The sequence below is a fragment of the Balaenoptera physalus genome, assembly GCF_965194825.1.
Source record: "Balaenoptera physalus genome assembly, chromosome: 9".
NCBI lineage: Eukaryota > Metazoa > Chordata > Mammalia > Artiodactyla > Balaenopteridae > Balaenoptera > Balaenoptera physalus.
In genome coordinates this window covers 34,423,658-34,440,942 of record NC_138888.1, presented here as the reverse complement: position 1 = coordinate 34,440,942, position 17,285 = coordinate 34,423,658, and the positions used below count along the sequence as shown (strand labels likewise).

The 17,285-nt window shown below is 36.4% G+C and overlaps 1 protein-coding gene across 6 annotated transcripts in view; it reads right to left on the bottom strand.

The window, feature by feature from the left end:
* Positions 1-17,285, bottom strand: part of PTPRK (protein tyrosine phosphatase receptor type K) — a 574,209-nt gene that overhangs the window by 345,115 nt on the left and 211,809 nt on the right. For all 6 annotated transcript variants that reach the window (XM_082474428.1, XM_082474429.1, XM_082474426.1 and 3 more), the window contains exon 3: positions 13,954-14,225. In XM_082474428.1, coding sequence (XP_082330554.1) covers positions 13,954-14,225 — 272 coding nt within the window. The remainder of the gene's footprint in view (positions 1-13,953; positions 14,226-17,285) is intronic.

Genomic DNA, 17,285 nt, shown 5'->3' with positions numbered 1-17,285 from the left:
CTTAACAAGCACTATCCTCTACTAAGTTAGTTATACTCTTTATGGGCTTTTACTTGAAGAACAGAGGAAATGGATTGTGACTGTCCTTCTGAGTCCCAGTTATCACATAAGGTAGCTGATAGATAAAAGATCACACCGGGTGTAAAGATGATTTGTTAGGAAGGTTTATGTTTCTGAAGTGAGAAGAATGTTTCTGCAATGTGAGCGCTCTCTGAACTAGAGTGGGGTTCAAGGCTGAAATTCAATTCAGGGCATAACCTCTTGACAAGGTAGCCCACTGAATTTAAGGCAGTAGAGTGATAACTAAGAAGCAGTGGATAACTTTGCCTCCTGTATTATTTGCTTGACTTTCTTCCAAAAAGAACCCTGACCAAGGAAAATTCAAAAACAAACTCATTTAAAACTTCTGTGCCTTGGGACTTCCCTGGTGGCGCAGTGGTGAAGACTCCACGTTCCCAATGCAGGGGGCCCAGGTTCTATCCCTGGTCAGGGAACTAGATCCCAACATGCATGCCACAACTAAGAGTTCCCACGTCACACGTGGGGAGCCTGACTGCCGCAATTAAGGAGCCAGCAAGCCGCAACTAAGGAGCCAGCGAGCCACAACTAAGACCCAGTGCAACCAAATAAATAATTTTAAAAATAAATAAATAAAAAAAATAAAACTTCTGTGCCTTATAACTCAGGCCCTTGACTAAATAACTCAGCTGGCTCCAAACTGAGAAGTAAACAGCAAAGAAAAAAAGCAGAAAGGACCTTTTACTGCATCACAAAGGCAGCACACTGACAACTCTCAGGGGCTAGCAACCCTGCAAAAGGAAATCTCAACGTGAACAAGGAGCTTCCTGCCGCCAATCAATAGGGCACTCCTGGTTGTATAGTGAGCGAATGCCATTTACTAACTGGGTTGCATTAAAACCAGCAGGCCCGCTTGTGAACAGCAAGCCACTTTATTTTCCAGAGATCTTGGGTCATAGCATGCCCTTTTATGGCACAAGGAAACTTACTTTGTTGGCATATGTGACACAGAACTTGTCCAACTTGGAGCCACTGGTACATAAAGCAAAAGATTAGAAGCCACCCACTGTAGGAGATTAAGGACTTAACGGGCAGATGGAGAAGAGCATCACCTGGACAGCCTTCATCCTTTATAATAAAGGAAAGTTCCCCCGCAATCCCAGTGGAAGAAATAAGCTTAAATGAACAAAATTTAGCAATTCTGTTGACAAAGGCAGAATCCTTGAATAGACATTTTTTTTCAAATGTGAGTTTGTCTGCCAAAACCTGATTACCTTTCATAATAAATAAATTTCTACCTAGCAGAAAGGGAACTAAATAACAAAAATATGCCTTGCCCCCCACAGGTCTTCATGCAAAAATGTTGGAACATCACAACTTCAAGAGTCTGGTTTGAACATATGGAGCTTGAATAATAGCAGTGTGGGGATAACCAGCAAATGCTGAGTTAAGGTCCACCTTTGATCTGCTGAGCTTAGCCTTAAAAAGAATGACTTTTAAAAATCATCACTGTAATCACGCTGCTATGCTGATTATAGACTTTTCTGAGTGGTCCACAAACATTTAGGAGTCAAATTAACAAACAAATCTCACCACCTGGATTTGGAAACTTCTGAATAATAGGGTGCAACCGATTCAACATCATCTGTCACTCCTCTTCATGTCAAAACCCTCCACTTCAGCCAGAGCAGGGTGGCTGTCCCCTCACACAATATGATCATTCTCATTTCTGACAGCAGAGGGCGCTATCTATGCCTGGCAATGAGGAAACCTAAACCCCTTTTTACTCCTGCTTTTGCATACCCAGATCCCACTCCATTTTTGTCTGACCACAGAGCCTGTGTGTTGCTTCCTTCTTGGAGCTCCTTTAACAGCATTGTTTTCTTCACTCCTTTGGCCATTTAATTAAATAACAATACAAGACCGCCAATATGGAAGTTTCATCTCCCTCAGAAGACTTTTTTTTTTCCCATTGTTTTATTATGGCATTTTCAAATACATATAAAATTAGAGATAACTGTATAACAGAACCCCATTTAACCATCACCTACCACCAAAACTTGTCAACACATGGCCAGTTTCCTGAGTGGACTCTATATTCCCTAAAGAAAGGTATGAAATTGTTTTCATACTTGTTTGTTTTCTCCCAGAGCCTAGATTAGTGCCAAGCATGTAATAACAACTCAGTAAATACTTGGTTATGGAAAGGAATTGAAATCCAATCCACCAAAGTTCTGAGCTGGCCCTTAAGTGTTCAGCTTACTTCATCCAATCCATTCTTGACAGACAAACCATAAAAATATTCAATGTTTTTAAAGAAATATTAGCAAATAAGAATAAGGAAGAACTTCCTGAGATATTGTATGGAAGTGAAATAACTATAACCTTACTCTTATCCCATCACTTAATATTTAATCAGCAAATCAAATTTTCTTTTGAGACCGAGACTGAAAAATCATTATCAATAAACAAACAGACAGCCTGATACATAAGAGAGGAACTAGAATTTACCTTTAGGGGACCTAACTCAATTCTATCTAGCAACATGACCTTAAACAAGTCACTTATCCTCTCTCAGTCCTTATCTCTAAAATAAAAATAGTTCTCCTTTTCCTAATGACCTCAAAATGCTACTGTGAAGATGAATTTTTTTTTTAATTTGTCAAACTGCTTTCAAAATACAAAGCACCACATAAATATTACACTGTCTTTACGGCACACCCAGTCCCTTTTCAAAGAGGTTCTATAATCCACTTGGGGGCACAAAACGTAAAACTCTCTGAAATATTACAAGCTAAATGTCTAAATAGCAATGTAAGCAATACAGATATAAGGAGAAGTGAAGTGACTAACAAATGCTTCATGGTAGAAGTGGGCATAAAGTTGGGTCTTAAAGGATTAATAGAATCTGGGCGAGGCAAAGGAAGAAACAAAGGCATTTTAGAAGGTATATATATAGTATATAATATATATTATATAATACTTATATATAAGGTATACATATTATTTATAAGGTACATAGTATATATATTATATATTTATATATTAAGGTATATATATATATATATATATATATATATATATATATATATATAAACATGATATATATATCATATTTACATTCACATATACACGCAAAGTGCCCAAAGAACAATTAGAGCATCTTGCAGTTTGACTAAAGCAGAGGGTGCCTGTAAAAAAATAATGGTAAAGAGATTGGAGCAGTTGACTGAGGCTAAATTATGAAGGACCTCAAATGAAGGCTAAACATTTTGACTTTAAAGGAAACACTGGCAAAATCTGAGGAGGTCAATAGCAGCAAAATACCATCCCCCCAAAAGTAACTGATTTATAATAGAATTGAAGGCAAGGGAAACAGAGAACTGTTACCATTATCAAGAGGGGACACAAGCAGAGCTGTGACTGGAGAGTAAGCTGTGAAAAGACTAAAGAAGAATATATATTTGGAACATTTCCAAGATGAGACCAAAAATGAGTAAATAGAATCCTTTTATAAAAATCTTTTTAGACGTGTTGAAAGTCTTTCCTTGGATGACAAAGCTCCACATAACTAGAACCTGCCCATCTCATCCTAGAAAAGGTCTCCTTTGACCATTCCTCCACCTGTCCTCTATCCCTCCACGATGCCAATCTCCCCAAATTTAGGGCCTTGAATTAGCTGTTTGCTCTGTTTCTGCTGCATTTCCCTGATCTTTGTGTGCCTGGGCCCCTTTCACCATTCAGATCTCCAGGTGAAAATCACTTTCTCCTATAGTTTTTCCTGAACCACCTGGTCCAAGATGGTTTCCAGAACTCTAACTCTCACATTATTCTACTTTCATTTTTTAGCACTTATTGCATTCTGATATTTTGCTCATTTATTTATCTATCTGTTTTCCCCCCTCCCACCCCTAGAGTAGAACTCCTGGGAGAATAGGAACCTTGAACTGTATATCCCCAGCAGCCAGAATAGTGCTTGACATAGATTAGGTTGCTTTGATAAATACTTGTGAAAGGGATAAATTAGTGAGTCATTCATGGTGACATACAGAGAAAAAGTCAATGTTATTGTTGCTATTCCAGGGCCCCTACCTTCTTCAGGCTTGGATATTCTACTTCCCTAACATGCTGTGACAGAATCCCAAATCTTTTCAATTCTATCTCTTTTTGACTTTGCTAGCTTTAGTTGGTACCTTTCATTTGTAAATAAGAGCGTTAAAGAGAATACTTTGAGGCTTTCATTACCTCATAAAACACATGTATAATTAGTAGACTAGCTATCATCCCATATTGTAGGGATTGAAACTCAAAAGATCACACAAAAGAGCCACTCAGTGAACAAGGACGTGATGATCAATGGACCTGGGACTGAACACAGACCAAAAGGCTTCTAATTTAAACCTTTACCCAATATATAAAATGACCTCAACTTTATTCTCTACCAACATAAAAAAATGAGACCATCTACTTCTAATTCTCATGCAACATATCACAAAACCTAATGTTATAAACATACTCAAAAAATAGTTATTTGGTTATGTATTTATTGCTTTGCTTATAACTACCTCTCCCCAAAGGAAGGGGGTGGATAATACGAGGGGAAAACATAAAAGAAAAAGAAAACAAACAGCAACCAAAACAAAAACAGGACAGAAATTCACTCTGATATTTATGGGGCTAAACTGACTTCATTCCTTTGTAAGTTTAACATACTGAAGTTCACAACCAAACCAAAAGTGTCCTTTAATAAATATTAACCCAGAGAATCGCTGTATCTGTTCCCAAGTATTATATTTGTGCTGCTGTTGCAAAACTCCAGGATCTAAAGATGTTGAAGTTTGAACCAATCTTTGATCTCTAGGTGCTAGAAATTTTCCATTCTTTATTACTTTATTGAATTATTACTTGGTATAAATTTATGACTATACACCTTATTTTTTTTTATTTTTGACAATATTTTATTAAATACATAAAATAATTTTAATCAATATATAGGGTAATACAAAATAACTCACTCAAAAATTAAAATTCCTCATATTAAGTTAACTCAGTCAATAAATGTATTTGTTTATAATCTGGGTGTCCAGTCATATAGATGTTTTTAAAATATAAGAATGTAAATATAATGTAAACACCTTATTTTTAAGTAAAAAATGAGAATTGATTTACTGCTTCCAGAAAGCTGAGAAGAATGATTTTTTTTAAAAGATCATTCAAAGAATATTAAGGATCTAAATCTCATCAGGGAATTCCAGTGGTGTGTGCAGTGGTTATTTATGTAACTAAATGCAGAAATAACAGGTAGCAGCTAGTTTTATAAGGACAGCTTTAAAAATACCTTTTGAAAACCAAAACAGCTAAAATTAACCATAATGTCCACTAGATTACATAAGTGGATGTTTTAATTTACAGTGTCCAAAGTTTGCTTTCCTTTAAATTCCAACTTTTATTACTAATAACAGAATAATCAAAAGGAATAGTAAACTAGATACGAACTACAAATATGTCTCACATTTCCTTTATATTTCCTCCCTACCATACTCTTTCAATTGAAAAGCTTATGCTAAAATAGATAATTACAACCTTTCCTTTTTCCATTATGTTCTAAGAATGGAAACTGAAATCACCACAGCAAAAAAGTTAAATTTTATATAAAAACATAATGTCACCCAGTTTGGTTTTGTTTTTCCCTTGAGGAAGCGATATTTTGTTACACACCACGTAAACATAAAATAAAGAAAAATCAGTCTTTGACATGGAAATGGACAAAGAGGTCACATAGAAATTCAGATTGTACAGAAAATCAAAAGCCCTTGGGGGGGGGGGTGGGAATTCCAATTAACCATCAAAGTCAGCAGACAAAAATCACTGAACAAGGAATTGATTTTAAATTGTTATCTATATTTTTCTCATTGATATGGTATTGCATTAATAAATGGTACAGCATTGTCAGATTAAACGGATTAGAAGGAAATGGTTCTTATATTTTTTTGTATTTGGCTAGGAATCCTGCCCCAGTAGTATACATTTTTTTTTTCATCTTGGTACATGAAGATTAGCCCATTAAATGTATGTAATTAATGGATACTGAGGTATGGAAAACAAAGAATCAGTAGTGTGTTAATTTGGATTCAACAAGCTAGGCTGAACGCAAGTGAGTGAGCAAGCGAGGTACGGGCATCTCTTCCACCCTTTGGAGCATCTGTCTTCCCCAGTCCCCTTGGATGAAACAAGCTCCTAAGAAAAAGTCATAAGCTGAACAAACACTGCCTAACTCTGCTCACTGCTCATTATTTTTCAATCTGCTATTAAAAGGGAAGTGCATTAATTTCATGGAAATATTTCTCAAAAGAATTAGTAGAGGGACACTTGACAGCTCCTGCTACACTAAATGAAAACAGGTATGATTTAGTAGAATAACAACAGACTTCTGTCATATGCTTGCAATAATCACTGTGTTAACAGGACTCTTTTTTTCATTTATTTACATTTGTTTACACACTGTAAGTTTCATCAATGAATCAATGCAAACAGAGTCCAAAGGAAAAGTAAAGCAGGTGTTTTATAATAAAAGCAAATCACCGTCAGGAAACAGAGAGAAGTCATCCTCATAGGATGATAAGTTTTAAGAAAACGATGACTATAATAACGTGAAAGTTTTTTCAAACCTATTTGGAGTACTTTAAATGAAACAAATAAGGAAACATTAAGAGTAAAAATGAGCAGCAAAAAGCTGCTTTGTTAACAGCCTATCAAACAGAAGGTAAAAATGAGTCAAAATGCCCATGTTAGGCAATTACTGTTACCAGAACTAAAATAAGCCTATTTAGTTATGAAGTTAGTCAACTTCAGATGTCACTGATATGGCTAAATTCCAAAATTTTAAAAGCACGGTCAAATTAGTAAAAAGGAAAAGGGGAATAATTTCAACCACTTAATAACCAGCAACTTAGTCCATGTATGAAGATAAGAAACATTCACTTAGCACTTGATCAAATATTAAAACAAAGTAAAGATGACATATATGGAAGTATCCAGTTCAGTGTCTTATGCATGGTAGACACTCAACAAATTATCCTTCCTTCCTTTCTTTCTACTCCCTTCAGTCATTGACTCATTCTATTACAGTCTTATTTACATTTTCAGGTATATAGCTTTGTCTTCTCCCTGCAACTGGACTGAAAAATATTAATTGTTTCATTCATAGATAGATACGTATACTTTTAATTCTGCCATATGTCTCACATGTGCTATCTACAAACATGTGTTAAGAGGTGGGATTGCCTGAAAGGTCAACAAAGATGTGACATATTAGGGTGCTTTGGGCTGCATAGGAGAATACTCAACTAAAAGTTCTTTTGAAAGTTATTATTGTTATTGTTATTGTTGCTGGTGTTATTATTTTGTCTGAGAGTAGGCCCCTGGCTCCTTCCATACTTTCTTCTGTTACCCTCAGTTTGTTATCTTCTTCCTCAGAGTTACAAAATAACTACAGTAGTGCCAAGCATCATGTTCTCATGCAACCACATGTATCTCTTTTTAATCAGGGAATAACAGAAGTCTTCCAGAAGTCTCCCAGCTGACTTTCCATCATAACTCATTTCCCAGAAGTCTCCCAGCTGACTTTCCATCATAACTCATTAGCCAGAGCTGGTCACATGACCACTCCTACTTGCAAAGTAAGTTGGGAAAGTAAGTAAGGTGGGAGGGTACCTAGCCAACATGGAGAAAAGTGAGTAGAATGACTATTCAACAGGAAATTAATAATATCTGCAATATTGTCATACAGGATAATGAGCCAGAGTCATTTATAATGGTTATAAATGAAGTTACAGCTGTAAGATATACCTAGTGCTATGCACTGAATTGTGTCCGCTCCCACCAAATTCATATGTTGAAGTCCTAATCACCAATGTGACTGTATTTGGAGATTGGGCCTGTAGGGGGTAATTAAGGTTAAGTGAGGTCAAAAGTGTGGGACCCTAATCCAATAGGCCTGGTGCCCTTTTATAAGAAGAGGGTGAGACACCAGAGCTCTCTCTGTTCATTATGTGAGGACACAGGGAGAAGGTGGCCATCTGCAAGCCAGAAAGAGAGCTCTCGCCAGGAAACAAATAGACCAACTCTTTGATCTTTGGCCTTCACACCATGAGAGAAATAAATGTCTGTTGTTTAAGCCACTCAGTCTATAGTATTTTGCTATGGCAGCTCAAGCAGACTAGGAAAGAAAATCCATCTACAAAAGAAAAATCTTGCCACCCTCCTCTCTTCAGTGGGGCTCTACATGGTTGGATGAGGAGCAGTAAAAATTGGGAGCATTCCAAGAGCTATGGCACAGGAGTGATATCCTCTTTCCTCACTCTTTGCATGGATGGTTCATGAGCATGCTCTTACTTCAGCTCCATCCTTCGAGATCAATCTTTTAGAGACGTTTTATTTAAGTAAACAGTCCTTTGGTTTAAGTCCCAATCTTCTTGGATCCAAAGCAGTAGCATCTCTGGAGTGTAACAAACATTTCATTGCCAAAATATCAGTGCAATGCATGTTAACATAAACCTTTAAAAAGGAGACAAAAACAAAAGACCCCAATGCTTGTCCAGTTCTTACAGTTTTTTAAACCAGTGAAAAATGTTAAGAAGAAAATGGGTGGCAAAAGTTCAGCATTTATTTCTCAGTGAATTAGGAGGTGAAGAAAAAAAAAAAAAAAAAGGCATATTCAGCTATATTATCACTTTCCAATTTCAGGCCAAACCCCTGTAGTTTTCATCACACAACATTTTTGTGATTAATGATGTGCACCTAGTTAATGGAAACCAGCAGATTAGGTTTCCACTAATAGTTTTGGAAGTTATGTCTGCCTGCCTCATTTGGTAACAACCTCGCTGTTCAGTAAGAAACTAATGGATTTAATCCAAGAGCAGAATTTAGTTTTACACATACAAGACAGGTCAGATTTCCAGAGCGGAGAAAATAACACTTTTAGAGGTATGCTGATCTTCAGTTGAAATTTAACACTGAGATAATAACTCATAATGTTTGGGTTGTAGTTGTTGTTTTTTTTTCTTTTTACTTCTGTTTAGAGCAATTAAGAAATTTACAGTACTTACTTAAGGCCTATAAAAACAGGAAGAATTAGCAACTTGCAACCATGGCAAATAAAATACATGTAATATGATACTTTCTATAATTAGTATACTGAGCTAAAAAGACATCTATTGCTTCTGAAGACACAGGTGAGAAACAGTTCCTTATATATTAGTTGTATCACTGCAATGCTTATGTCATAAATGCAATTTACATTTCCTTGTTGTGTTTCACTATAGAAAGTGTTCGTTCCAAATAACGGTGGTTTAACAAAAACAATGAGGTACGGTGGAAAGCAAACTCATCTAGGAATAGAGAAATCAAGCAACAAGAATTATAGTCCCATTTCTGCCTCAAATTACTTTGGAAACAAGTCTTTTGTTTTCATTTTCCCCACTACACTTTAGATCTGCCCCTCTTAAGTCATTTAATAATGCTACATTGTTTCAAAGTTTTATCTACATATATCTCACCTTCCCATCTGGACTAGGCTCCTGAAAGGCAGACCCTACATCTGATTTACATTTTTAGCTTCTACAGGGCCAAGCTAGACTGTAAGCTTCAAGAGAAGAAGGACTTTATCCCCAGAGGTTAGCATGGTGTGACCTCATGCTAATAATGTGCAAAAAAATCAGATGTTTTAATAAACAAAACACCTAAAAAAAAAGAGTAGGGATGGGGAGGAATGAATAGGTGGAACACACAAGACTTTTAGGGCAGTAAAAATACTCTGATTCTATAATGATGAATACATGTCATTATACATTTGTCTAAACTCTTAGAATGTACAACACCAAGAGTGAACCCTAAAATTAACTACAGACTTTGAGTGATTATGATGTGTCAATATAGGTTCATCTATTGTACCAAATGTAGGTTCATCTGTTGTACCTCTCTGGTGGGAGATGTTGATAATGGGGGCAGCTATACATGTGTGGGAACTGGGGGGATATGGGGAAATCTCTGTACCTTCCTCTCGAATTTGCTGTGAACCTAAAACTGCTCTAAAAAAAACTGTGTTCAAAAAGAAAAGAATAGTATGCTTTCACAATAGAAGAAAATGCTGAGCACTTATTAAATCCAATAGAGTTCACAATCTTTTTGTTTACTCATCATAACATCAACCTAATTTATGGTAAACCCCTACTATGTGTCAGATACTTTTCTAAACAATATGTATTAACTCAGTACTTAGAACAACCCAGTGAGGTGGGTACTGTTGTGATCCTCATTTTTCACATGAGGAAACTACAGTCAAAGAGATTAAAGAATATTCCCCAGGCTGCACATCCGCTAAATAGTAGAGTCAAGATTTGCCCAGGAAGGGCTTGTCCCAGAGACAAGGACCCTTATCCTGATCTTCCAGGTAACCAAAATTCATTATTCAGAGAATCATTTTTGCCTTCATTTCACAATTTCATGTATTTTTTTTTCAAATCAGAAGTTAAGTTTCTTGGGGTCAAAAACTGGCATCTCCTCATTATTGAATAGTCCACAGCTTAAATAATTAAATTACCACATCAATCTTCTCTTTAGGCATCTGCTAAGATGGAATCTCTGGGAAGGTACAATCACACCAAAGGTGTGCTATATCTTTTTCAGATATTTAGTTCAACAGAAAAATGGAAAAGAGAAGAGCTAGCTTGTAAGGAGTATTTTGTTTTCACTCCCAGGATCATGGTTTTTATACAAAAGTTATCCTATACTAATTAAAGGTAGGAGCTCTCTCAGCCTATTTTCTTTTTGATTGCTTCTGTTGTTATTGTTAAAGTTGGGTGAAAAGGGGTTGTACCAAAGGGGTGGTCAGGTAAGGAATGGCTCAAGCAAAGAAGAGAAAGGAGTCTTCACTAGACACACAAAAGAAAAATGAGAAGTTAAAAAACAAGGTTAAAGAACAAGTTTGAAGAGTGAAAGATCTCTGGAGAAGAGAAGCTGAGTAAACTGTGGAACCAAGGAGAACAATTTCTATGAATATCATAACTCTATTTAGACTCTCTAGAGTCTGAGAACATTAAAAATATGCAGTGTTTCTTTAAGAATGAAAGAGTAGGCTTATAACATGGCACATTGCAATGGCTATATTTTAATTTTTAAAAATCCATAAAGAGTCTGCATTAAGCAATAGTCAAAAGTTTTTCATGCTATTTCCTAATAGCAAAAATGCTACATTAATATAGTTGTTTCTAATTAACTGATATACAGATACCATTAGGTATCTAAATGACAAAATCGATGAAAACATCAATCAAGTAATTTATTGAGCACTAAGCACATGAATAAAAAATATTCTGCTCTGTTATTTGCTCTCATTGATTGTTAAGTTTTGCAAGTTAAGGAAAAGCATGTGGAAGCAAAGTAATCACTTAAAAAATGACGTATTGCTCAAATTTCAGTCTGCAACAAAGAGACATTTACCCACAGGTTCTATGTATTTAGCAATCATTTTCTCTGACAAGAGATTTCCAAAAAGATCTCACTAGCCAGGCTGAAACTTGCACAGGTTCCTTTTGCACTGTTTGCTTTAAAATACCACAGGTACAAGTAACCTAGGCAGCTTTGTCATGCAAAATGAGACTGAACAAAGAAGTGTTCATCCAGCTCTTGGTACTATAACTCAACATTAAAATTAACATTCCAGAAATCTGTGCCATAAGAAAATGTTATTGGGGGGGGTGAGGGAGGGATGGACTAGGAGTCTGGGGTTAGCAGATGCAAACTATTACATGTAGAATGGATAAACAAGGTCCTAATGCATAGCACAGGGAACTATATTCAATATCCTGTGGCAAACAATAATGGAAAAGAATATAAAAAAGAATGTATATATGTATAACTGAATCACTTTGCTGTACAGCAGAAATTAACACAACATTGTAAATCAACTATACTTCAATAAAAAATAATAAAATAAAATAGAAACTACAGTTTGGTAAAAAAAAAAAAAAGAAAATGCTATTAATATCAATGATTCAAAGATAGATCTTAGCAAAAAAATAGGAAAAAGTAATTACATGTATGCCATTTCTTAGTTACAAAGGATCAGCCGTATGATACCACAGATACATTATTTGCTGGATTTATCAAAATCTACTTCTATGGGTTTTATTTTCAAAGATACAACTAACAATTTGATTCTTTAATGTACCATCTACGCAGGTAGCAAACAACAAACAGAGTTGAATATATGCAACCTTACTCCAGAACCCAAATTTTTAATAATTTTGCTAGATTTTTTGTTATCTGAGCTTTAATTTCGTTTAAGGAGGCTGAATCTGTGGACAGTTTTACTTTGCTGAATCAGAGCTTTTTCTTTTTAGTGTTAGGTTAAGCTCCAATAACAGATTCTAAAGAAATCAGTATAATGATAATGTGCTGTAAGGGTGACCCGGCAATGAGAGTTATCAACCCACTGTTGTCAACAGATGAGGCCCTTAACCTTGTTTCCGTGCTTCAGCATTAGTTTCACACACCTCCACCCACTCACCTACCACATAAGCAGCCCGCCCAGAGCTATGCGCCCTGAAGAAGCAGGTGGCTCTCCAGGACTGAAGGGAAACGCCCTTCTGTTCAGGGATAATGCAATCAACTAGTACCTAATAAAAATCCACTGAAATCTTCATCGACACATAACCCTGAATGGAAAACCTTACCTGTATGAAGTAAGAGACTTTTAATAAAATAAAAAATCAACTCAAAACAAAGCAATTAAAAGAATGCATTGATTTCCTCTCCCCTCTTCCCAGGAATAAAGATAAGCCTAACATGCTTTTTTAAAAAGCAGAAATAAAACTATTAGCTTATAAATTACTCACCGACAATAATAAAAAATATACTTTTACATAAACTCATTCCCATTAGGTTCTATAATAAGCTATGAACAGGCAAATCTTTTAAAAAGTTTAAATCTCAAGATCTAACACAGGAGTGAACTTTCAGAAGAGGTAACTTTCTGTTACCAGGTCCTGAACCTTACAATGAAGATTACTGAACAACTTTCCAAACTGGTAAATGGACTTCTTTGGTTCAACCATATAAACTCTGTCACACAAATCACAATGTAGGTATTGACACTATTCATTGTCTGGTTTACTCATAATTAAATCAAACATTTCTGGGGGGGGGGGGGGGGGGGGAAGATCCAAAGACATGTGGACAACTTTTTTTGTTGGTTGCTTATTTTTTTTATAGTTGGGGCTGGAGATGCCATGATAGGCCATGTAAGGGAGACTTATGAGTAATAATAAGTAATTAGAGGCAGTCAAGTGGCAGTGGGATGGAATGAAGCATTCACTTCGTCACTAGAATGAAGACTCTAAACTCTTACTGAAATTCTTTAGTGCTACCTTGAAGTCAAAACTGTCCCCCACTCAATTCTTGGTGAGGTTCTGTTTGCCTATTCTTATACTCCATGTAATTGACAAAAATATTTTAAAATTATTGAAAATGCCTCCCCCTTAGATAACATATTTCATGAAACACTATTTCATGTTTATTTTTCAAATGTTATTTTCAAGAAGCCAGTAAACCAATCCAGTCTGAATAGTACACTCAACTCAAAAAGCCTATTTCTTCCTGAACAGAGACATAGAAATATATCTGTCAATAAGCAGCTCTTTGCCAAACAACCAACAAATTTTGTACCTAAACTACATTTTTCCGTATGTTGAAATATTTTCTCTACTTTGAAGACTTTGTGCCAATGTAGTCAAACATTTCCTCAAGCATAGCACTGGAGGAGAGCTAAAGAAACAATCTCTCATTCCTATGGGGCTAGTATTTACCTCTAAGTATTACATACACAGTGAGATCCAATGACATCAAAGCATGAACCAGAAAAGAAGAGGTGATTACCTGATATTCATTGGGCCAAAAGGTGCTCACTGCTAGCTCAGCCCGAAGCCAGTCTCTACCCGTGAATCCGGTCACATTCCATATTGGATTGGCAAGAGGGCCTTTATTCACCCTAACCAGTATGTTCAAAGTGCCAGGATTCAACCCTTTCTGGCTGTATAATAGGTAACTGAAGTCGATACAGTGAGTGTCGTTCTCCTTCATTGTAGGCAGCTGAAGTCTGGCTTTTTCTCCAGGGTCATGATCTGAAGAATCCACTATCATATAGGAACCTGAAATGACATTACATAAAATAAAGCTAAATAGATCTATAAGCAAAAGGGGAAATATAATAATAGAAAGAAAGCAAAAATACTAATCTATTCTGAGTATTAAATTTAATTTTAAAACACTATCTTCCAAAACAGAGGTATAAAAAGGTATCAAACAAGTAGGTAGATGAATTTATAGTGGGTAACAGACATTGTTCAAGGTACATAACGTGTACAAATTCATTTACTCTTCACAACGTTATTATTCCTATTTTACAAATTAGGAAATTGAGGCACAATTAGTAACTTCTTCTAAGTCAAACAGACCATGTAGAGCCTGGTTCAAGTCCAGATCCCACTCTAAATAATCTCTAGTCTTGCTAAACAAAGGTCTTTTATCAAACAAACAAAAAAAATAAACAAAAGAAATATGTTATTGGCCTGGTTTACATAGGGAGTGTATTTTTCCTTTTCCCCATTCATAATATTAATGCAGAGAGGGGCTAAGAGTGCAGGCACTGGAATCATTTCTGATTTCAGATGCCAAGATTATCATTTATGCAAGTTGTGTGACCTTTTGCAATGTACTAGAACTCTGGACTTGTTCGGGGAATATGGATACTTTGCAGTGTAAGTGTGAGGGCTGAAGTTTAACATGCCAAAACCTTTAGAGCTGAGACTCTGACACACAGTAGATTCACCTACTTGAAGCCTCCTCCACTAACCTGTCAGCTAATCACCATTGCTGTTGTCCCCAATTCTGTAATAGTCCCTAAGCTCTTCTAGCGCCGCAAGAAATCTGGTTTGAAAATCACTAATCTACTCCACTACCTTTGGCTTAAACATTCCCTGGTAATCTATCATGAGGAGGCAAAGAACATAAAGAGTCTCAACCTCCTGGTTCCTCATAGTTCCACCCCGAAACACACACTCTTGGCGTGGCAGGCAAAGTCATATAGTGCTAAGTATATACATTAGCTGCTGATATTAGTCCTAGGACCTCTTCAGAAAAACAACCAGTTTTTCCCATGTCCCTTTGGATTTTAACAAAGACATGTATCACAAAAATGTAACTATTTACATTTTAAGTAATGACACCCATTTATCACACTTAAGGTAGAACACAAATTTTACTGTAAAATATCTTTCCCCAGGGTGTAATTTTAACCAAAATGTATTAGATGTAGTGTTACAGAACCCAGTGTTACACTTGGACCTCTCTTACTGATGAACTTGAAGAATTTTAATCAACCCTCTGTGTCTCCTCCTTAAAACACAGTAGCTGTTGCCATGACACACTAAACACTCATTGACTACCCATCTAACTAGTTCAATTAACCCCCAACAACAAGTTCAAATCACAGCAGATAAGAGGGCTTCAACTACTTAAGAAACCGAAATTTCAAACTTTACTAATTCCTGGTCAGTGGTACTTTACGGTTCAGAACTTTTGTGAAGATTTCATGTGATAACACTGTCAGTTACCAAGCCAAGTACAGAATAAACGTACTATAGTGATAGTAATTGACATTACTTTCGCTTCATTTTTCCCAGTTCTCATCTTCTCTTGTAACCTGGAATTCTTTTCTTTTCTCCTTTGTTCTCCCCTGATTCTCACAGGTCGCACATTAATAGAATAAAATGGCCGTGTATATTTTGAAGAAATTATGTCTTCCTCTTTTAAATAGGATATCCTGGATCCCAACGCAATTTATAGAAGCAGGATGTTTCTATTCTTGGTTATACACACATTCTGAAGTCCATGGCTGAATTGCAGAGATGTCTTTCAGATTTACCACAGCAGAACAGATCAATTATGGTTATGGCTTTTAAGTAGGACCAGGCCTGAGATCTTGGATAAGTTACTTCGTGTTACTGGGACTCAGCTTCTGCACAAGAAGCTAGTGACCTATTTCTCCACGGCTATCACAACTTTTTTCAGTGACCTATTACGGCAGTAGCGGGTTTTAATTATTTTTACAAGTCTGCATCAATTATGGCTTCTGACTGTCAGTTTTAAAGTAGTGCCCTCTAAATGATTTACAGGCTTTCAAATAGTTAGTTTCTTCCATTGTAAAATAAACTTTGAAATAAAATGTTTTGTCTCACATTTTAATTATATAGTATCATATTTACCATTAAGACCACTTAGCAATTTTCAGCCAGTTGCACTTTTAAGCTACAATAATTTTCTTATTAAGAAAATGGGAGGGGCTTCCCTGGTGGCGCAGTGGCTGAGAGTCTGCCTGCCAATGCAGGGGACACGGGTTCGAGCCCTGGTCTGGGAAGATCCCACGTGCCGCAGAGCAGCTGGGCCCGTGAGCCACAACTACTGAGCCTGTGCGTCTGGAGCCTGTGCTCCGCAACAAGAGAGGCCACGATAGTGAGAGGCCCGCGCACCGCGATGAAGAGTGGCCCCCGCTTGCCGCCACTAGAGAAGCCCTCGCACAGAAACGAAGACCCAACACAGCCATAAATAAATAAATATTTAAAAAAAAAAAAAAAGAAAGAAAATGGGATCAGCAAAGTATATTAACTTGTAGGAATTACCAATTTGATCATTAGAAAGACAAAAGCCACAAAATAAAACCTTGTCCAAACTATTTCAGCATTTCAAGGGCATTTGGTGCAAGTTAAATAAATTTTTAGAAGTGCTGATATTTTATTTCTATAGAGTGTTTCTGCTAAATGGGCTTCTTTCAATGCAGCCTGACTATTGCTACATTTTCTGAGTTCTATGGAATAATATGTATTTATTTCACAGTTCCAGAAAGGAAGAAGCACTAGCATCAAAAAACCATCTAAATCCTTCTGCCATCTGACTTCAAATAGTGGCAATTTACCCCGTAGGCACCATGGAGGTAGCTGCCTGTCTGACACAAGATTCCCTTCCATCATCCCAAACATAGAGAACACTATGCTATTCTTATCAACTTCTAAAAATTACTTCCACAGACTCCCAGAATAACTGGCTACCAACCAGTAGGGTCAAGAAGTGTGTAATACGTTCTTCCTTCATTCTTTATGTTATAATTTAAGCTTATTTACTATTGTTTTGTTATCAGCTAACTAATCCCTCAG